The 22898-nt window shown below is 36.9% G+C and overlaps 2 protein-coding genes across 2 annotated transcripts; one reads left to right on the top strand and one right to left on the bottom strand.

The window, feature by feature from the left end:
• The first annotated feature begins 69 nt into the window (after nucleotides 1–69).
• Nucleotides 70–8503, top strand: LOC106166278 (acid phosphatase type 7). Its single transcript, XM_013544786.2, has 13 exons — nucleotides 70–242; nucleotides 2374–2568; nucleotides 3701–3782; nucleotides 4006–4106; nucleotides 4273–4298; nucleotides 4514–4611; nucleotides 4791–4856; nucleotides 5099–5213; nucleotides 5417–5533; nucleotides 5851–5979; nucleotides 6248–6319; nucleotides 6676–6813; nucleotides 7352–8503. Exons 1-13 carry the CDS (start codon nucleotides 140–142, stop codon nucleotides 7421–7423), a joined length of 1314 nt encoding a protein of 437 aa, XP_013400240.2. The 5' UTR covers nucleotides 70–139; the 3' UTR covers nucleotides 7424–8503.
• A 942-nt stretch (nucleotides 8504–9445) lies between these two features.
• On the bottom strand, nucleotides 9446–22581 carry LOC106166254 (uncharacterized). Its single transcript, XM_013544748.2, has 3 exons — nucleotides 22134–22581; nucleotides 20825–20958; nucleotides 9446–12699 (listed from the first exon to the last, which is right to left on the bottom strand). The coding sequence occupies exons 2-3, from the start codon at nucleotides 20955–20957 to the stop codon at nucleotides 12212–12214; spliced, it is 621 nt and encodes a 206-aa protein (XP_013400202.2). The 5' UTR covers nucleotide 20958; nucleotides 22134–22581; the 3' UTR covers nucleotides 9446–12211.
• Nucleotides 22582–22898: the final 317 nt, after the last annotated feature.

Below are 22898 nucleotides of genomic sequence, written 5' to 3'. Positions count from 1 at the left end.
TCGCCAATGATAAAAATGGTTCAAGTACTCCCCTTGAATACATTACCTTAATCTTTGTTATTTACATAGCCGATGAAAACAAGAGAAGGAAGCTGAGAAGGTTGAGTGGTTATGTAGTACCAAGTGAGGAGAAAAGAAAATGTCAGGGATGAAGCTGCTTTGTTGTTTATTTTGCTTGGTGTTCTATCCCGTATTCTCTCAATACTATGGACAGCCAGAGCAAGTGCATCTCTCTTATGGTGGTAGGTTTTTTCAACGATTTTTTTCTTTTTTGTTTCTGTTAACAGTCACGTTCCAATGAGTCGTAGTTACGTGACGCAGCAACAGTTTGCTTCTTTTCACTTCAGTTAATTCATGATCAGGTGACTTGTTGAATTGGGGGCCGTAGCGATAGTCCGAAGGTTCAATAGTCCGAAGGTTCAATGGTCCGAATGTGCATTGAAGGTTCATTGGTCCGAAGGTTCGATAGTCCGAAGGTTCATTGGTCCGAAGGTTCATTAGTCCGAAGGTTCGATAGTCCGAAGGTTCGATAGTCCGAATGTAGGCCCGCTGTATAAGTGTATAGTGAATTACATGTACAGGGGCGGATCCAAGATTATTTGAAGGGGGGTCCGCGGTTGCAAAGCCCCCACCCCCCTTGGCGTAGGATCTGGGGCCCGCTAAAGGGCCCCGAAAATTGTTGGTGTCTCAAAATGACCACCTATTTATCTAGAGACACATCTGTGAATATCTGTAAAAAATCTATCAGTCGCCCTGGTAGAGGTTTTAAAAGTTAGGTCTGCACGGGCAAAAATAACGTCAATACTAGCATATTACATTAGTTACAAAAAAAAAAAGAAAAAACAGATCTTGATGTTTTTCATGGGATTGGAAGTTGACGATATTTAACTGCAAAGGTTTATTTTGTAAAATCAAATGGAAATTTTCTCACGAGTCACAAGTGTATCTACTTTTTGCAGAGTACGTTTTTCTTCGTTTAAATGAATTTGTTACAAAGACAGCATTTTTGATGTTGTTCATCAGATTAGAAGTTTAACTGTTTTAGAATATTTCAACATGTTCAAACTGCCTTCTCACTTGTATTTTACGTTTAATAAATAAATAAATAAATAAATAAATAAATAAATAGGCCCACCGGGTTGATATGGCGTTGCCACATTTCTATTCAGATTATAAACGTTTCAGCACCTTCAGTATTGCTAGGGAAGAGGGGGTGGAATTAAATATGTATTACTATTTGTGGATATTTGAGCATTGTATTCTGATACAATTTTTATGTTTAAAGGCCTAGTAAGGGAAAAGCTTGTTTTCGTAAATGCTCGTAATTTTTGTTTATATGCCAAGTTTACACTCCAGTTAATTCATCCTCATCCCTATGAGTAATAGGCCTACAATACTGCTGGCGGAACGGCTGTTTTTTTTTCTTTTTTTTTTTTTTTTTTTTGGGGGGGGGGAGGGGAGGGGAGTGGGCTGTGCGAACAACAACATAGTTTGTTTGGAAATGCAATTATTCTATAACTTTTACATAATTTAAGAAATGTGTAGGTTAGAAGAATTTGAATTCTAATCATAGTATCTTAAGACATCGTAAGAAAATGTCATTATAGGCGTCCTCTCATTTTATGCGTTCCAATCTTTATTCAATATTTCATGTGAAACATGTATATGTGTTCATGAGTTGGAAAGGGTAGCCATTGCATATCCCCAAACTTCCCCACATTGTAAAGAGTAGTTCACGGAAACAATACGACCTATATGGATAATTTTCACGTGCGTTTCGGTCGCACTCAAAACGAAATGATAAAGATTCTAGAAGCTGAGTTCACACGAAAGTTAATCACCCCCTAGCAGCTCCAGGATTGCTAATCTGATTGCATACAGTGAGAATCCTGGTGGAGTTGGATCAATCTACGTAGAATGATAGTTTCGTTGGGAACGCACCCTTAGATTCCGTTTGTAATTATAATTCTTAAAATCGAAGAACATCTTAAAATGTTTCGGACTATCGAACCTTCGGACTAATGAACCTTCGGACTATCGAACCTTCGGACTAATGAACCTTCGGACCAATGGACCTTTAATTTTCGGACTAATGAACCTTCGGACCAATGAACCTTTTTGTTGAAAATCTGATGAAAAATTTACGAATTTTCGGACCAATGAACCTTCGGACCAATGAACCTTCGGACTATCGAGACGCCCCCGTTGAATTGTTATAGAATGTGCATGCACAGAACGGGTACCAGTGATTATTAAGTTCATATATAGCATGTATAAAATGTGGATTTTTTAAATAAAAATTTGTCATTAATTTTTAATCTCCTTGACACTGTATGATCTTGATTAACCTTTGTCTTTCTTCTGTCTGTTTAGTCACCCCACAACAGATGATAGTAACATGGGTCACGATGAGTGAATCAAACAGTTCCATTGTGGAATATGGACAGAATGGCTTGGATCAGGTGGCATATGGCACTGAGACTAAGTTTGTAGACAGTGGAGAAGAAAAAAGAGTAATCTTTATCCATAGAGTAACTCTGAATGACCTTATTCCAGGAAAAATGTACAGTATGTATGACAGCATCACATTTTGTCATTTTTAAATATTAATTTCATTACTTTCAGTGCATAAGACAATTCTGAATCTGTTAATGCTGTAAGTAATATTTTGAGAGGGGTGTGACTGAAATGCGCAATACACTGCAATACAGCGCAACACAGCGCAATACACTTGATAACACAAGTCCAGTTGCAAGTAAACACAGGAAAGGGTAATCTCAAATAAAATAGGGTGATATAAAAGCAAAATATAGTACATAGTAATTAATATTGCTGATACAACTTGACAATTTTTTCACTGTTTGGTCAGCCGCCATGTTGGCGAAAAGCTCTTCTTGGCCAGTAATATATCCAAGAAGAGCCACTCGCCAACATGGCTGCCAACACGACAATATAAAAGTCTTGCTGATTTGTTAAGTTATTTCAACGATATTACTTACCTAGTAATATAGGTTGTTTTTATATCACCCTACTTTGCTGGGAACGGTCATTTCTTTTGTGTAATTGCAACTGGATTTGATTTTTTGAAGTGTATTGCACTGTGTTGCGCTGTATTGCGGTGTATTGCGCATTTCAGTCACACCGTTTTGAGAGACCTTTTATTAGCTGATATTCTTGTGTAACGTACAAAATCTAATCTGATATAAGCACCCAAGTTGTATTTTGTGTTTGCTTGATTTGCTTAAGTCACTTACTAGTACTCGATAGTATTTTATTGATTTAAGACATGTTTACATCAAGTGCTATAACCTAGTGATCAGTACTACTGGTATGTTTTGAGAGATTGACGACTTATAAATCTGGTTTTTCCAAACTTTGAAACTGATATAAACATTTAAGTATTTGCTGAAGTGCTTAACATGACAGAAAAGTGTTTTATTGATATAGATAAGAGATACTGCCTACTGAAGAAAGGTGCAATCAGAACCTGAAGACCCTTTAAACTTTTATCAGGTTAATGTTTGACTCCTGTAAACCCCATTTTGACTTTATTCTGTCAAATATCACGTTTAAACAGAATAAATTTCTTTTCATTTTTTTTTTCATTCTACATATTTGTTATTTTGTTATAAGACTACCCTGTAGATGAAAAGATATGTATAAGTTTTGTGTAACTCAGTTTCATCATGGTTCTTTTCAGAGTATCACTGTGGAGGAAGATTTGGTTGGAGTGGTATTTACACATTCACAGCCATGAAAGACAGCACAGAGTGGAGTCCTAGGTAACAGCTTCATTTTTACTTCATTTTATGAATTTTCAGTTTCTCACACACACACACACACACACACACACAGAGAGAGAGAGAAAATGAGTAACAAACATACGTATTTCTAAATTCTTGTGGATTCTTTTGTTGCAACCCCATGCACATCTGAAAATTAATTAAACCATTCTATTATTGCATTGTATTTAATTATTAATTTAATTGTTCATTTTCATTACAGACTTTTAGTGTATGGAGACTTTGGCAATGTGAACAGTCAGTCTATGGCAAGAATACAACAAGAAACTCAGAGAGGTCATTTTGATGCTGTCCTGCATGTTGGTAAGTCAACGTGTATACGTATCTGTTGTCTTTAAGAACTGTTTTATCTACAAAATATTTGAAACAGAAGTAAAGTGAAGAAGGCACTTAAAACTTATTTGTAAGAATACTTTTTTAAAGTCAGTTTATTTGTAGAGATTACTTTTCATTTTATTTTTTCTTTCAGGTGACATTGCTTATAACCTTGATACAGTAAGTCTTTAGAGTTATTAAGCTTAGATTTCAGAGTTAAATTATTAGCTTGCTCTATTCAGTTGTCTGTAAACCAAAATACTGTAAGAAGCACATACAGTACAATTAGTGGAATGGTAGCATCACTAAGAAAATTTTAAGAGTAATTTTTTATTTTTATATGTTTATAAATATCCAAATTTTAATAAACTTCTTGATTTTGATTTTTCTTACAGTCAAATGGTCGTATCGGAGATGCTTTTATGAGACAGATAGAAACAGTGGCAGCCTATGTGCCCTATATGACATGTCCAGGGAATCATGAGGCTGCTTAGTAAGAATACAAATGTTTTTTTTTATTCTCACACTTTTATTGTTGTTTACATTATTTGTGAGTGCATAAAAGCAGTTACTTTTAATCCTAAGTCACATTATGCAATGACCATAGAAGCTTTAATTTTGATAGAATTCTTGTATTCCAAGTTTAATGATAGTTTTGTTTTCTGTTTCCAGTAACTTTTCCCACTACAAGTATAGGTTTAATATGCCAGGTGATGAACAGAAGAATATGTATTACAGGTAGGGTAAAAACTATGTACTGAAATATAGCAAAAAACTTATTCCAGTATGAGTCTTTATTCAACATCTGTATTTTTAAAACATTTCCTTTTCAAAGTATTTAAAACTCTCTTTCCCCATCAGAGGTAAATTGTTCCAAGTAAGTTGAAAAAAATGATTTATATAAACATACATAAACAAGTAGCATAAAAATTTTGTATTATATGATTATTTAATTGAAATTATTCGACATATTTTTACAGTTTCAACATGGGCCCAGCTCACATCATTTCCTTTAGTACTGAGTATTACTATGAGGTTTCCTATGGCTGGTCACAGATATTCACACAGTACTTTTGGTTAGAGAAGGATTTGCAGGTACTCCAGTGTTCATTTCTAAATCTTGTACTGGTTATAAATGAAAAAAATTTCATTTGTTCACACATACTAACTGACTTTTATCATTCTTTTGCAGTTAATTGCACTGAAAATGAGCCACACGAGCTAATATTTTTTTTTGCAACAAACTTTAGATAATCATGGAATTGTTTTCTGTTAAGTTTTCATTTCTTGGTTTTCAGGAAGCCAACAAGCCAGAGAACAGAGCCAAGAGACCCTGGATTATTGTCTTTGGCCACAGACCCATGTACTGTTCCAATGCTGACGACCCTACCATGTGTTCTAATATAGATAACTATGTAAGCTTTCTGCTCTATCAATTAATGGATGACATTTTGATTTTTCTGAAGAATGTGCAGTTTTTTTATAAGTCACATATTTCATTATGGGTGGAAATTGTTAACTGTAAAATGAATGAATGAACAGAATACATTATGTAAATACATAATCACTGAAAGCCATTCTGCATAAATGGTTTTGATTTAGTTTTAAACACTACAAATTCTTTATCATATTTATTACTTTTAGTGGATGAAATTTACTGAACTTTATATTTCTTTAACATTTTGAATATTACTGTGCTCCATTTAAAAGCTAGTGAGATATTTCTATTTAGGTACGAGTGGGTATTCCACATGTTCATGCATTCAGTTTAGAGGACCTGTTCTACAAGTATGGGGTAGACCTGCACTTCTATGGACATGAGCATTCATATGAAAGGATGTGGCCTGTCTATAACAGAAAGGTAAATCTCTGATAGTATTTGAATATACAGAGGCATTTGGTTAGTCTCATTGTTGTCAGTCAAATATATCACATCTTAAAATGTATGATAAAAACAACTTTTATTTGATCTCTTCAGTTTCTTAAAATTTATCAATTAATTAGAATGATATAAAGAACAGCAATAGTGAATTTAGTGTCAACTTTAGATTAAATGTTTTTGGATGAAAACAAAACCCACACCTGTATATATTGTTTGAGTGTGATTTTCCTGTTTGTTCATTTCGTAGGTGTGCAATGGCAGTAACAATGAGCCGTATCGCAACCCACCAGCCCCAGTACATGTAGTAACTGGATCTGCTGTAAGTTAACAAAGCCAGTAGTAACCTTAGTTCACATCGTGAGAATTAGACCAGAAAGGGGATTATTGACTTTACCATACTGTCTGATTACTCTTCATAGAATTTGTAATTTCACATAATTCAGTTTGTAATCAGGTTATCGGATGATGTTGATTAGAGTTTAGTTTCTTTCTGGTTTAGGTTACGTAGTCTTGATGTAATGTATGTAGACAAGATTGCAAGGTCCTGAAAGCAGTTGAGAATGTTCAGCATGTTTTTTTGTTTCACTAAAGTATACTTCTATTAGCCCTTGGGAAAAAAAAGGAAGACAGTTTCGCACATTGGCATTTATGTGTGAAAAATGATTTGTTTTCCAGGGTTGTGATGAAGGAGAAGACCCCTTTATCTCTAATGGTCTCCCCTGGAGTGCATTCCGGTCTGATGACTATGGCTACACAAGAATGAACATCATCAACTCTACACATCTCTATTTGGAGCAGGTCTCTGATGACAAGGTAACTAGAAACATACACCTGGTGTGGCTTCTATTAATGAAGAATTAGTTCTATTGTATTAAGATGATTCATTTTGAAAATTGGAATCTCGTATTGAAAAAATTCAGTTAAGTTTCATTCTGTGGAACTGACAGTTTGTGTGAAGTGTTCTAAGGGTCAGAATTTTGTGTTAAGTTCAGGGCTTTTCCCAGGATTGGGGGCACAAGCCATCCAAAGTTATCACCTGTAATTTCCTATATAATTTGATCGAGTCCAAGCCAAAAGTTTTTTTAAAAATTCATGAGTCGTCTTTGAAAATATTGGCCATCCAGTGATGCTGGCTGCCATCCAAATGACACAGTTAGCTGAGAAAAGCCTTGGTTAAGTTTTAACTGTGATTCAACTTAAAGTCATAAATATTAATAATTCAAATAAGATAAGTCTACAAATTTGCCCAAGATAGATAAGTTATTCATGAGTTAAGCTCTTCAAAATGTTAAGAGATGTATTTATTTATTTATTTATTTATTTATTTGAAAAACTACATTTTTCATTACAGGATGGTGCTGTAATAGACAAGATGCTGTTGATCAAGGAGAAGCATGGTATGGGGACATTTAACTGTCATTAAATGGGAGGATTGCTACAGGTGTGCAGTGACACATAAAAGATGCATTCACAATCTACTCAAACCACTTACTCACACTGATGAGACTTTTCAGACTTTTGTCGGAATTTCGACTTTTTCAGGGTCGTTTGGGTCATTCTTGTGAATCATGTTCCCTGGACCCCCGGCCAATTTCCCTACTTTTTCGGTGAGGACTGATCTTATCCCTACATCCATTGTCAGCACCCACTAGTCAAAATTATCTATAGACAGAGACTCGAGACTAGTAGATATCAGAGAGCTAGAAATCATGAGGTTGTATTGTAGAATGAATAAGAGAAGATGATGTGTGATCTATTGTGGTTTATTCTAAACTCATCATTATATTAAGTAGGATGGGTTGAGAATGTTTAATACTACAATTACTGTGATTGAGCTTGACAATTCTGTGCTATTAACAGCTGTTTTAGACTTCCTTGTCTGAACTGTTTTACTGACATGGAAGTTGAATTTTTTTTCATACTTAAAACTATGTATATCAAAATTGATATTTCTTAGCGATCATGCTTTTCAAATATCATCTCCAGAAGGTATTCAGGATTTAAATTAAAGTATAGCTTAAGTGAATTCAGTTTTTGATATCCATCCATTTTCATTTTTATATTGTGACTGAAAAAGCACCTCTGCCAAGGCAGCTCAAGTTTTATTATTATTTATTTAATTGAACAACAACAAAATCTAATTGATTCCAAATTAGCCCATTTTTGACCTATTCTAAAAAAAGGTAAGCTGTTAACTAACAAACTTACAAAGGCAGAAACATGACATCCTTGGCAGGGGTGAATATAATTGTTTATCAAACATTATGATTGTTGTGCAATGTTCGTCATATTTGTTATTGAATACAGAAAGGAAGATTTACTTCTATGAATATTTTGTGACCAAGATCTGTTTATTGTCATAAAAATGAAAATGTAAAAATGTGAAATGCAAAAAAAATGAATGCCATATCTTACCATATATATTTTGTTCTAGTCTTTGGTGTATAATTGTCTTACAATATTCGATGTGGATGTCATAATAAAAACGTTTTTCTTTTTAAAACCGTGTTTTATTATTATTTTTATCAAAAAGATTGTAGTTTTTGTCAATACTAGGAATATGAATATGAATCCTACGCTACTTTATATTGTGTTTGAGAAGTCTTAATATCGATCCCTTTAAAAATGATTATAGAGAGTGTTGCTGCTTTTTGTGCACATGTCCAGTGTTACCTGCTGCAGGTGATGCCTCAGCAACCCATTACTTCCAGACTGGAACCACATTTAAAAACGTGCCTTAACTTGGAAGGGCGTGTCCTGTGAACAATTTTTTTTTTAAATGCCACTTTAATCACTGTCTAATAATAAAAGGCAGTTAAATCGATGTTCAAACGAAGCCTAATGTAGCGCTCTCCACGCGTCTGTTTTCGTTTATCTGATCTTTCTTCTGGCTCAAATGCCCATTACACCAAATATCGAGATGCAAAGAAGAGAACCACAGTTGCGTTTGAAGGGATATGTGTATGTCCAGTGGCGGAGAAAACCCGTTCCACGTGGACCTAATAACGCGTTCAAATATAACCTTTGGAAACTGACACTGACTGCCAGCAGGGGCACTTTGTTCAACAAATCACCGCTGTCCTCTCCCCTGTAGCACCCCTGAACACTTACCTGTCGGCTCTAATTTCATGAAATGAATGGGCGACCTAGCAAGTCCATGCATTCCAATGTCAGTGGTTTGACCGGGGTTTCTGTTAATCTAATGATGTGATTTAAGTAACAAGATTTAAGTGGGAAAATGAAGAAAAAGCAATGGACCGGGGGTCAAGGCCTGGAACACATTACAAAAGAAAACGCAACAGTGATTCATTCGTTGGCGTGAGATTTCTTGAAAGGACTCAGAGAAAAACCGGGACAATTTTAATGAGGTTACGATAATAATAGTAATAACCGAAAATTGCTTCGAAATATGCTGTTCAATACAAACAAACGACAAACTAAAATGGCATTTTCCCAAGAAGTTTTATTGTAAAATTGCCTATAGAAAGCACAGTGCGGAAATCAATAAAAAGTGATTTTGCTGCAAGTTCTAAATGGACGTTATTTATCAGATCGTCTACTGGAGAACGCATTGTCTCTGTGAAGTTTTGCGCTAGATTTCACGTTGATATAAATTACGTTAGAGCAACTAGCTGTTCAAAGTCAAAGCTTATGCATGCACCCAGCATTTACCTTCAAGATATTGATATACTAATCCTGCTGTAGCAATCTCAAATTATTCGCTGTAATATAGTGATTTTCTTGTGAAAGCAAAAAAGAAGTGCACGTGTATTTCCCACGTGTGTGTGGTCAATTTATATAATTTAAAAGACAGATTGAACCACAAGGGAGGTCGGCTGTACAAAATAGAGACCATGTTTTTCTAGTCATGCCTCGGGAACTGCACGACTGACGCAGTGCCACAGAGGCCGTCTAATAGAATGCTATCAGTCCATATATATAAAAAGCGGAAACAATACATAATATTTGCATTATTAAAAGCAAAAAACAAAACAAAACAATATTGAACTCGCGTATAAACCCCGGTAATATACGTATAACGAAATAATCGTTCAATAGTTCTAATAATAAAGTCATAAAATACATGGCAGTGTAAGTGGCTTTATCATAGTCGTACACGTACACGATAAGCGAACAGTGGGCGTAGATGGAGTTTACACCAACTGGATATAAGACAGCACTGATTTCCCCTAAATTAAATCATCAAACTTGTAATTTCTTTTACGTGATCATATCGAAGCGATCAATGCACGCAAGATGTCTTGGTATCCTCGGAATTTAAATGCATTTCACATGAAAAGTAAGCAGTTTGACATTCGCTTAAAGGTTGCCGATATTCTAAGCCAGAATTCATAAATGTCATCTTCAACTGAGGAAATTGAAGTGTTCGTAGCATTCGTGTCAACAAGCAATTTGATGAAATTATCATAAATCGTGGTTAGTTTCGCCTAGTGTCCATTATTCATGTACCACGGGTCTAAGGCAGGCATCCTCGGTAGATAGAGGTGCACAGGGTGTATTATTTCTCCCAGCAAAATGATACCGAACCGACTCTTTGATAACTGGACAAGATGTCGTCAGCTATACTTGTTTTTGGCAAGACTCTGAACGGTTTCTTGGCCAGAAGAATGAACGCATCTGTGTGTAAAAGTCACACATCCATTGACATTTAAGAGGAGATCCAGCGCCTAAAACTTATGTCTTATCAGTAAACCCTTCTTTTCACCGATACGCTTCATTACAAAATGAAATGCATCATGTTTACAATTTAGAGGGAATGGATAGACTGCCCCTTTTTAATAAACTATCTACAAAACGTAAGCTTCAACATTAAAAGCAAAAAATACACCATAATCGTATATTCCATCGATATACATTTCAAACTCGTCCCGTTTTCTTTGTCAAAATCTCAGTTGTTTGTCAGATGTCACCTTGTGCTAACATATATCCCACATATCAGATCGGACTGTACCCATAAATGCTGTAACAATATCTAGGAAATATGACGACTCCGTGTCCAATTAACCTTAATTAACCTTATGAATCGGATCAAAAGAACAATAAGACAATTAAACGTAAAATTGATAGCAACAGCTGAAATGCAAGACTGGTATAATACTGGCAACAAACATGTATTATTCCTGAACACATCAAAGATGAGGTAAAAAATCGTATTTTTTCTGTCAAAAGGTATATCAATAAACAACAACATTCGGTGGTTATTTGCTCTCCTCTAAACAGCTCCAGACATTTGAAAACGTTTTTTTTTTTATGAGATGACATGATCAGATTTTACATATATTGTCACGATATTTCATCAAAAATTGAAATAATCCGAGATACCCTTAAACATGTGTTTCAAACATGTGTGACATCATACAAGATTATAAAACAAGCGAGAATCTGCGTGAGGTGGTTATGACTTAAGCAATAAAGGATAAACTATGCGTCGGGAATGTCGCCTTCGAAAGCAATACAGAAGTAACTCACAAAATATGGTGAATACGCACTGTTGCATAAAAGACTGCAACTCTACAGAACAGAGAAAACAGCCAAAAATATCCCTGGATAAATTCTGACAGATTTCATTCGTTGTCGAAACGCGCTTGCTCGTCTGCCGTCACTTCTAACCTTACGCTCTTCCAAATCAGCGAAATCTCGCTTGATTTTACGCTAAGTCGCGAGAATTAAGGCTATCTCGGATGATTCCTTCACCTAACCAATCTGGGTGTAAAAAATCTGACGACATCTCTCTTCCTCGGCGGTATATCATAGCCATAACGTTGAGGTTAAAAGATAAAATGTCAAATATGCGTAAGTTTTTTTACTCCTGGGCCGGTTTCATCAACATTGGATAGCGCTATATCCTCTGGACAACACTATCCATTAGATGGAATTGTTATCCTCTGGTCAGTTATCCTGTGCGTAAAATAGTGTTTTCTAAACATTTGCTTTTCCAGTGGATAAAAATGACTGCTATCCTCAGGATAACTGTCCAGAGGACCATAATTTTATCCCATGGATAGTGTTATCCATAGGATAGCGCTATCCAGTGTTGGTGAAACTGGGCCCAGGTGATCCAAGACTATTTATTTCCTCTAATGCACATCTTAGGCTGTTAATATATGTATATATCACAGGGAACCTTTTCACACCAGCGAATTAATTACCTAATTAATTAATTAATCAATTTCATCATAAACTACATATATTACTTTTTGCCACCAGTGCAGAAAACTTGACCAAAGTAGATATGGTTTCTGCAGCAAGTATAATATTTCGGATCATACGCTCTCTTTCCACAGCACATGTGGCCTCTGCCAAATGACAATTTCCCATAGCAGCAGGTATGAAATTCGTTATAGAACGCTTTCTGACCGCAGCAGACCTGTTTTGCCCCGCCGTAGATCAAGCCATAACAGCAACTGTGCGTCGTAGGGTCATACGCCTTCGCACCGCAGCAACGCAGATGGCCGCCAGAGTAAAGCTTTTTGTCGCAGCAGGTGAAGAACCTGGGATCGTACGGCTGGCTGCCGCAGCAGCCGCTGGTAGCCTCGGCAAGCTGTCCGTTGCAACAGCTTGATCGTAAAGGGTCGTAGGCCAGATAGCCACAGCACTGTTGTCGGCCCCCGTATTGAATGGCGCCGTTACAACAGGTGTAGTAACTTGGGTCGTAGAATCTCAACCTTCCGCAGTAATCTGCATATTGAAACAAAAAAGAAGCTTTTTTTAATATTCATATTCTTTCTTTATATTTTATATTCGATTAAAATAAAAGCGGATTTTATGTCGCATCATTTTTTGTCTTAATTTACTTATAGGAGAAAGCCGTAAACCCGGAGAGAATCTTTGGTATTTGTTTCTATTCTATTACTTGTTCTTAAAGAGCATTCCACTTGTAAACGTACCTGACAGTTGGCATGATTGAAAAGAACTTTAAAACAAACGCTTTCCCAATAATCTAAAATAATGGTCTATGAAATTAAAACGATTCTTTTACAAAGGCATGAAAGCTGTCTTACAGAGACAGGCAGTTACACTTAACCGAATTAAACATCTAACAGGTATAAGCACTTGTCTTGTCAGTTTCCCACTCTGTTTTGCGTTCCGACTGATCAAGCAATTTACACCTATTCTTGTCAACAGGTGTTTTAATGTTTTACCAGGTGGTTTCTCTTTTCATCTAGACTGATCTCGCTCGACCGGGTCGCCTGTGCACAAACTGAGAACTACCCCAAAAAAGAAGCTTTGCAATCTATAATATTTCTTGCGTCGGCTCTTCCTTTTTTAACCCCCAGACTACACTAATTATGACTGTTCCCTTTACCTCATGTAAATTATAGACCAGGCTAGTTTCATGCCATTTGAATTACGTTACCTCAAGTACCCTTTAACTGAGGTTGAGGGACGTGTTAGCATAATATCAATTGATTAAAAAGGAAGACCATAAGGAAGTTGCCTTGTGCACAGTGGGTATTCATCTTTGATATTTTTTTCTCTTTATGTCTAAAACGTCATAAGGTAGAGGAAGAACAAATGTGACTGTTTTCATTCTTTTTAACTTTTAACGAAAAAAATGTATCGACACGAATCCGTATTGTAACAAGGAATCACATATCTCTTATACGCGAAAAAAGGGAAATAAATAAAGTGAATAAATTGAAGAGCGTGTGTTTTTGAATTTGACAGTGGTATTCTTGTATTTCCTACCAACATATGTGGTAAAAGCGTTAATGCGGATTTTGCCTGTGCACCGATCTATCACCGAGCTATTACGTGGAAAAAGATATCATGATAGCGAAAAGCAGGTTAAGTCCCACTGAAGGCACGGATATTAACTTTCATCAAATTTATTGTGAGCGTAGTTTTGCCTTATTCTTTCACACAATCACTGCTATTACAGACCACCGGCGACACAATTTACAGGTTAACGGTGCGTAACTGGTGTTAAAAGGAACGCGTTTTCTCGTCTGTCAAGTGCATTTTACTCAACACATGTTAGAGGGAAATAACATGCACAGAGTAGTTGTAACACGTCCTATGCATATTAAGGACACAGTGTGTTTGACGAAGCATAAAACGGGTAACTCCGATTTTCAGTGGATTCAAAGATGTAGAAATGAAAGCAGATGAAGTACATTAGAATTGGAGTGGAAAAATATCCACAACCCTCTTCAATAAGAAACTAATATATGATTCTGAGGGGAAAGAGAGAGCTTTTGGTACTAAATATGGGGAGGAGGAAAAGGGATGCAGTTTTAAAAATATTTTTTACTTCTGAAAGGCATCCTTCTTATTTGTACCATGGGAACGGGTATACCATTTTTCTGCTGCTCTGGCCGAAAGGGTGTAAGAAATGCATACCAGTCGACAATGACGTAAGCGACAAACTTACTAAAATGCACTAACGCGCATGACAGAATGTTAGCCATCTAGAGCCTTCACATGAATACACGAAACAAATGTAACTAATTTTGTCACTTAAGCTTGTTTGTCTTCCGTGTGTGATTGTTACCACCAACTGAGGAGATATGTACAGAAACTGATCAATTCGCCATTGGAAGCACGTGTTTTCACAGTCGTTTTGTTTTGGCTCAGTGTGACAAAATGAGAAACATTCTCAAAGAAGAATCGGTTTGAAGTTAAGAATGAATTTTTGCATAAGCTTTTCTCTAAACAAACCTCCCAGCTATGTTTCTGCAGAATCCGATTAAAAAATAAAATAAGCTTTAATTTGTCAAGTATGAAAAGATGGTGTAACTTTAGGTAAGATCAACATGAAAAGAAAAAAATAAGGCGACATTCCGCCCAGTGGAGGTCCTGACTGTGAAAGGTTTAAATATACTAGCGTCCCTATTCATTCTATCTAGTGCACTTTTCGCTTTACTTCATTAACAGGATATCTCATTTCTGAATATTCGCCGGCAAATATAACCAGATTGAAGTATTATATTGGACTTGGTTAACGTTACTGGTACAAGGAATGGTACTTTAAGGCAACATACCCCAACGTATTTTTCACAAAAAAAGCATGTGACCTTTCAAACCATTTCAAGATATGGAAAGCAGAAGTGGTGCATTTGAACAATATTTTCAGTTCGTGCACAGGAATGCAAAGCAGGTTTGATAAAGTTTAGACTGAGGTCTAGATGCGGCTATAGTTAAGTGTAATCTTAATATGAAGTAAGAGTGGGGTTGTCACTACCAGGTGGGTTCTTTCCACTTTGTTATTTACTGCTTCTGGCTACTGCATCTCACGGATATATCAGGGTATTCATCGGATGCCATTTTGCTTTTCCTTTAATTGTAATTTGGGGTATATGATTGTTTTCCCGCAACAAAGTAAGGGAAATAGAATGACGCTGCATGCCTTTCTCTGTCTGTCCGTCTGTTTGTCTGTCCGTCTGTCTGGTTATCCAAAGCCGTCCTCGCCCGTTATTTATTCTTTCTGACCGCCTATCAATCAGCCCGCCCATCTTTCAAGGTGATTGGCTCTGCCGTTAGAAAAATATTCAGTGGTTCTCTCATCGTCTCTTTAAGTTTAATGGTTTTTAAATGCTTCATATACCTACTGTGAACATGTGCAGTGCTTCATTGCCTATTAATTTTTCAGTTACAGCCATGTTGTGTCTTAATAGATTTCTGTTTGTAAACACACCTGATCCCATTTATTAACGCGGTGATACGGTGTGCCGCAGCTTTTGAGCTTGCCACGTGCATTCTTCCTTGTTAAATCACTACTGACTGTAACTGCCAAGAATTACAAAAGAAGAAAAAAAGCAGTGGGTAAACATAGTTAGTGGAAATCAAGCTGACAACGATACACAATAGTGCGTAATTGTAGCTTCAATCCGCTGTTGTAATTCCCAATGAAAACTAAGTCAACTGTCAGACCTCCATGTTGAGGGGAGGTTCTTACCAATTTGGCCCACGGGGCGTTGATCAGGTACCACTTCAAAAAATTAAATGAGGTCGTGATGAGATCTAAATAAAACCGAACTTCTCGAAGAATTTGCCCAAAGGTACCCACCAAAAAAGTCAAATGTGAGTGTGTAGAATCTAAATTAGACTCGAATGTAAGGTTTCCCAAAACAATGCTGTTTCATTTGGTAATCATGATGCTGAAGCTCATGTTTAAAAAAAGGTAGAGTGTGCTCTTCATGAATTGTGTCATCAGAGAATGGCACATGGCTTTACAAGGTTAGATACTCTCCGAAGTCTTTCCTTATTTACCATCCATTGTACCATAGTGGCAAAGTTGGGCCATTTAAGGGCCGAACCAAAATTTGAATAAGCTAACAGAGCGAGAAAAAATTGGAAAACGTTTCATCGTATAGCAGTAGACGTTAACACTACTGAGTAAGCGGGAAAATCATTTTATGTGATAAACATGCCAGCAAAGACATTACAACCCAAAAGAATCAAGTCAAACATGATTTTGCAGAAAGAGTTGATTTACAACTGGTACTTTTTATAACTGAAAAGGATTAAAAGGTCATTATTTAAGTCACGGTAAAAATTACGGTAAAAACCAAGTGCAAAACGCTTCCGACACGTCAATGGGTAACCGCATGTCTGTGACATTCAACAGAAAATTCAATCATTACTTAAATCATTTAAATTAGTCTCTGGTTTCCCGCAGGTGTCTTCGTTTATGGTCGGGTTACTGTTCCCTGTTATGATTTGCTTTTATTTAAAGTTCATATCTATCTATGCCGCGTATTCCCAAATGCAGCAAAAAGGGAGTTTTGCTGCTAATGCTTACAAAGATCCAGAACATGACCAGACTAGAAATTGAACACAGTTGAAAACAAGAAAGAGCACGCTGAAAGTCTGGGTGTAAATTCAATTCCTGAAACAAACTTGCAACCGAAGTGAGAGTGAGTAACAGTCCACTCTGAACCTGAATTAAAGATACTTTGGACTTCATTAGTTTGGGGGTTGTTCCATCTTGAAACGTTTCCTAAGCAAAATACTAAAAGTAGTCGATTAGTTTATACACGTCTTATTTATACAAATGGTTCTTAAGAATACTTATATCCTAATAGGAAGGGAATAAAGCACAGACCTGATGGAAATTCTGTCTGACAATCCGAAAAAAAAAACTAAATACTGCTTCCCTGTGTGTATGTTGTTCTGTTACTTTTTGTTGCTGTGAGATTTTTGATAGCGACTGGTGGTGGGGTAGGGAGAATGAGATGGAAAGCTGACCGCGAAAATGTTTAAAAAACATCGGCAATAACGTGACGCAGTATTGAACTTTTCGCCTCTTAGATTATGTAAGCTTAATTCAATTTACTGTTTCGACCACCCATCATTTTCTTTTTCGTTGTTTTCTCAGTAATTCAGCATAGAGAATAATTCATTACACAAAACGTGCTAGTTGTTTGCCTCAGGTTTCGCTTTCTTTTCTAGCTTCCGTGTATTCCATTTACTTTCATTTTTGTCATCCACCTTTTTTTCTTACTCCTTCCCATAAAAGATGACTTAGCTCAACGAAGCTCATTCTTAATTCAAGTTTACGTATACAGTCGTATGTAAACCTTGCAATCTGGACGTGTTCAGTTTCATTTAACGCAACAAACATGATTTCTGGTGTTTTTTTCCTCTCCATCCCAGTCGCTTTTTTCTTCTTATATTGTATAATTCAAAAAACTGAAAATAGAGACCGGCATAAGGTTCAACAGAGTAAGAGCTCAAGAACACGAGACTACTGAATAGAGTCGAATGTAATGAATATTAAGAACCCAGTGAGATCTGTGGGGGTAAATGTCATTAACAAGCCAGAGACGGTTGATTATTGGAAATCGTGTGAAATTACAATAGTTGGCAACCGTGTAAATCATTTTTTGCAGTGTTAATACCTGGTTTAGATGACGCCAATCTACTTCTTTTATCACACTTATAAGTGGTGATGTAGTATTTCAGGATTTAACTTCGAATTTTATGTTCTATCAAAACAGAGACTTGATACCAACCTTTCACTGAAAAACCTGAGCGGTTGGTTGTTTCCTAATGTTGTCTCCGGGGCTTTAGTGTCAATTTATTTGTCACAATGGTGCGCAAAACAAGTGTCAAGTATTGCCTCTTAAAGTTTAAACCCCCCCCAAAATACCATTATTGTCATCGACGAGGCATTTGTTTCTGGTAAGTAAATGTGAGCGATTGAGTTTCTGTTTTGCGATACTGATCAAATTTGGACAAGTCATTTCTCCGCCACATTCAATCAAATTGACATAACCCGCCCTAGGAATAAGACGGTTATTTCATGATTGTCATTATGTATTTCTTACCCCGGGATATTAGATATGTTTGATGAAAGAAGTGCCTTCTAAGTTTGCTGAAGAATAGAATAGATTAAAGAAAATATTACAACTGTGAGCATGAGATATTGTAGAATTTTGACAGTCTCTTGTTTTGTCAACCTCCAGCGCAAAAACAAGTAGTTAAAATACGTGAATATTTAAGCAGCTTTCTTAGAAATACTCTAGAGTAATGTAATTGTTTCTTACGTCATTAATATATGCAATTCACTGTAAGACGGACCTGTGACAAGTGGCAGAAGTTTGGTGAAATTAATATGACTTTTTGCCGGTCTTTAAGGGTGCCCCGAGTGAGAATCTGTACTTAGGATACTTACTCGTGCAACATTTTCGGTCTTATAGTTTAATCAGGTTTGACAGTGTGTGGGGAGGGGTTAACTTAAACATGGTAGTTTAAGGTAAATCTTTTCAAATTTAACAATGTTAAAATGTTCGGAAAATTACAAATATTCAGCTGAAAAAGTGCACTTGATTTCTGTCGTCTGTAGGTCAACTGTGCAAAGCTGCGAATCAGGCACCATTAATGTTATACCTGAGAAAACCAGGTGGGTCAAAATAAAAGACCAGTGCTTTCACCTCACACTTACACCTTCAATCAAAACCCATAGACAATAGGAGTGAGAGAAATGTGGCTCACACATGAGTGAATGTAAGCTCAATTGAACGGTTTTGTTGTATAAAAAACTTGCAGTGGAATTTCCTACTGTAACCCCATACGTCTTGGGGTTAAGATGTTAAAGTTATCCAGAGAAATTGCATATATTTATAACTCAAAGCTCACAAACAGACAAACGCGCGTTAGTGATTGGTTGTAAAGATAAGCAAGGCAATGAAGTACATATATTCATTGATGTTTACTAAAGGGAGTGCGATGTGATCTTTATTCAGCAAATGAATCGTAAAGGAGGAAGGGACGGAAACGCCAGCGTTTAAGTTAATGCACCACCAAGTTTGATAATGCTTTCAAAACACAGTCAAATAGTTATGGGCAGTCATTGTACGTGGGATTTGTCATCTTGACGCTCGGTTCAAAAGCCCAGTCACTTATCAAGCGCCTTTTCCCAAATCATCACAAAGATGGATAATGCCTTGTTTTTGAATGGGGACAATCTAATCCAATGGCAGGTTCGATTGCGTCGTTCGCGTGACTGGGCTGAGTGATTGTTTAGAGCTCACCTTTGACTTTCACTCTCCACTCTGATGTCTGACTTCCAGTCTGGAGTTATCAATACATCAGAACTAAGGCTGACTCCAAGGTCAGAAAAGTTAAGGGCACAAGGGTAACCGCATTTTTCTATATGATGAAATAGCATTTATGATGATTTGTTAACCCGGTTGATTTTATCACCCTAATTCCTCGGTCATGCACTTAATGTCGTTATCGTCACTAGACTTAATGCATAGAGTTTTCCAAATGAGTTTCTGCATTTGATGAAATAGCAGATTTAATGGAAAGTGCACACCCTCAAATATGGAGATTTCTGCGTTACGCTGGTCCTTTGGGGTCCATTTTTCGGGAAAATAATGCACGCCTTGGGTGCGCGCACTCCTTTTAGTCCGCTCCTGCATTAGAAACCTCAAACCAGTCGTCTACTTGCTTACTTAAATATCCCAAACATAGACATTAAGTCAAAATGTTATTTCTTAAAATTTGATTATTTAGGGGCGCTAACATTCGGACAAGTCAAATCGCTTGTGATATTTGTTTGCTCTAGCTCTGGTTCTAAGGTAGTATGGAGCGTCGAAGTCTGAAAAGGTCCGTGAAAAATGACCATATCATAAAATACCAGTGTGTATCGAAATCGTTATACAATCGTCAAAACAAACATAACACTGCTGGCTAATGCTACGGCAGACAATTCCGTGCTTATGATTGCCTGTTCTTTAAGTTGCTAGTAAATTATATCAAAACATTAGTTAAACCTGCCGCCACATTATTTGACACTTCTCATCTTACTGCACGCTGTTACGTTGGGGTATAGAATTAAAACACATATCCTTCAACCTATCTCTATACTTCTGGATGCATATCTATACATTGCTTCCGGAGCTTATCTCTGCCAATCTATTTCACAATTCTGAATGACATCGATTCCACTGCCTGCGGCAGCGTAAAATTTGAAATAAAAGATCGAAATTAAATGAAAACAAATCTTTAGCATTATTACTCAACAATACATACTGTCATAGGTTACTCCCTATCCCCTTAAAACCGTGTGCAATATTTCAAATTATGGGCATTACATGATACGTAGTGAGTTTGATCTTCAAAAGTAAAAAGTATAAATCTTATAAAAATGTTGGATTTTTTTCCATATTACAACGAATTCATCCACTCCATTTACATTTTCGTTTTAAGCTTATATGATAATGCGATTATCTTTAAGTGAAATGTGAGCACGTGTACCCCTTGAATTCGCTACAGATGTACAGTGCTGCCTTTTTGTGATCAGATGGAAGGAAAAGGGAAAAAAATCAAAACTAAAGAAAGGGCTACTCACAGGGTGTTCGCTGGAAGTAAGAGTACCCATGGTGTCGCGTGGAGGTGGGCGAAACCACGAGGAGGAGAACCAGGCTCACGGAGAGCAGTCTCATTACCGTAGCCAGGGTGGGGGCATTCAGTCCTCCTGCCATTCTGAAAGAAAAAACCTCTGCAAATAAGCTTAAGAGAATAACGGTCCAACACCTGATGGCTATAAAAATGGTCGGTGTTATGCCATCATGACCAGGCATTCACAGAAGTCAAATGTGTTTGATCAGTTTACACAGTACAATGCACTGGTATATTGATATGACCCCTCAGTCATATGTTTTTGTCCCGCCAAATAAATGAAAAATGTTATTTTGTATGTTACGTACTTGTATTACCTGCAAACGTGTAACATAAGCTTACTGTGAAGATCACATACAAGAATTCGATATTACTTGGGTCGAGGGATCGACAAATAACTGACTCGTCAGTACATCTGGGGACAAGTTCGATCACCCCGTAGAATGGAGGCGGCAACGAGTATGCTTTGTATACCCCGCCGAGATCAAGCCCGCCTCTTCCGAATGAATGTCTGTCTTACTCTTTCATGCTACATTACTTTGAACTGAACGAAAAAAGTGGCACTTTCTACTTGGTTAATTCACAGATATGTAAACAGCTAACAGAGAAATGAGTGGAGGCCTCTTCGAGTTGAAAATATACAGGTTTGGAGCGTTTCCTGATGCATCGGTAATCGTAAAGTGCTTTTAAATTCGATTGCATTTACTTGTCCTCCACACATTAAGTAATTTGCTAAGCGTCCGCAGCTTTTGCAAGAACGTTTTGTAATCTGTTGATACTGGATCTCAACCAACAAAACTTACTACGAATAACGTCAACCACTTAGGCCTTGCACAACACGTAATAATTGAAACAAAACTGCATTGCGCTCACAGATGATCTTTTGCAAACTTATTCGTTTAAAGCGAGAAAATGTTGTTTTGACTAGTTTACTCAAATAAAAAAGAGAAAATGAGGTTGATGAAGTTTTTTCCTTCCCTTTTTTCGCATTCGTGCAGAAAGTCAACTACGCGAAATGCATACGTTCAGCGTACCAACCAGACAATGGACGTCTTAACACACCTTTCTGAATCATAAAATTATCCATATCTCATTTTAACCTACGATGGTATTAAAATGGAAACTTTTTAAATCTCCATTCGTGCAGAACAGAATTGGTAGTCTAACGCTTTTCCCCTTTTTTTTGTAAATAACAACTTCTTTCATATTCAAGTCTGTACAATTCTAAATATCAAAAATCTAAAATCTACTTCGCCTACCTTTTTAGAGGCTTTCTTTACAAGTTTGAAAAACTCCGTCCTGTTGCCTTCCCTTCTCTTGGTCCTCTGATCCCGAGCCTCTCTGACTCTCTCTTTCCTACTCTCGCACCTGCGCAAATGTTCGCCTCAAAGTGGGAGTGAGTCGCTCGTCTGTATCATGCCTTAACTGCAGACCCTCAGGCTTTAGAAATATTACCCTGTTCAAATTACTTACGAACTGTTTTCGGAGAGAATAAAAAGGCGATAGAAAAGAAGTCACGTAAAGACCAAGACATCAATTCCGTTGCAATGTTGACTTTTCCGTGTATGATTATTGTAAGTTAAACCTGCCGTCTAGCACAGGGCAATGCTGTAAGATGCTGCTTAGAAAAAATCCTAAAGGCACAAGAAATTGCATGGAAGAAAAAGCTTGTATGGTAGTGAAGTACACAGTTCCACCCCAACAATACAAATATAATTCCCTAACACATACCAGATCGCTAGAAAATCACTAACATTCGCTGCTTTTATTGCATGAAATGTAACAACTTTCACTCGTAATTGGAAGCAAATTAGGCGCGACATTTGTGGGTGATTATGCCAATTTCAATCAACCGCTATTGGTACAAGTGTCTAAAGTTTTCAGTATTTTGGTTGTGGCAGAAAGTTCCAGGGCGATCGCTGAGTATTATGAGAAGGTGAACGGTGGTCGTAGGGGGAATTCCTTTGCTTGATATAAGGGAAATCTGTTGCGGTTTTTCACTTCCGTCTGTACAAATATTATGA

This window comes from Lingula anatina, chromosome 2, assembly GCF_051362555.1.
Source record: "Lingula anatina isolate TDL-2025a chromosome 2, LinAna3.0, whole genome shotgun sequence".
In the NCBI taxonomy this organism is placed as follows: domain Eukaryota; kingdom Metazoa; phylum Brachiopoda; class Lingulata; order Lingulida; family Lingulidae; genus Lingula; species Lingula anatina.
The sequence above is the reverse complement of the archived record's forward strand: the minus strand, read 5'-3'. Positions and strand labels throughout refer to the sequence as shown.

Coding starts and splice junctions, on each gene's coding strand:
- LOC106166254 (XM_013544748.2), bottom strand. CDS start 20,957: ATGGCAGGAGGACTGAATGCCCCCACCCTGGCTACGGTAATGAGACTG. Junction 12,700..20,824: donor TTACTTCCAGCGAACACCCT/GTGAGTAGCCCT, acceptor TTCAATATGCAG/ATTACTGCGGAAGGTTGAGA.
- LOC106166278 (XM_013544786.2), top strand. CDS start 140: ATGTCAGGGATGAAGCTGCTTTGTTGTTTATTTTGCTTGGTGTTCTAT. Junction 5,534..5,850: donor GTTCTAATATAGATAACTAT/GTAAGCTTTCTG, acceptor ATTTCTATTTAG/GTACGAGTGGGTATTCCACA. Junction 6,320..6,675: donor ATGTAGTAACTGGATCTGCT/GTAAGTTAACAA, acceptor TTTGTTTTCCAG/GGTTGTGATGAAGGAGAAGA.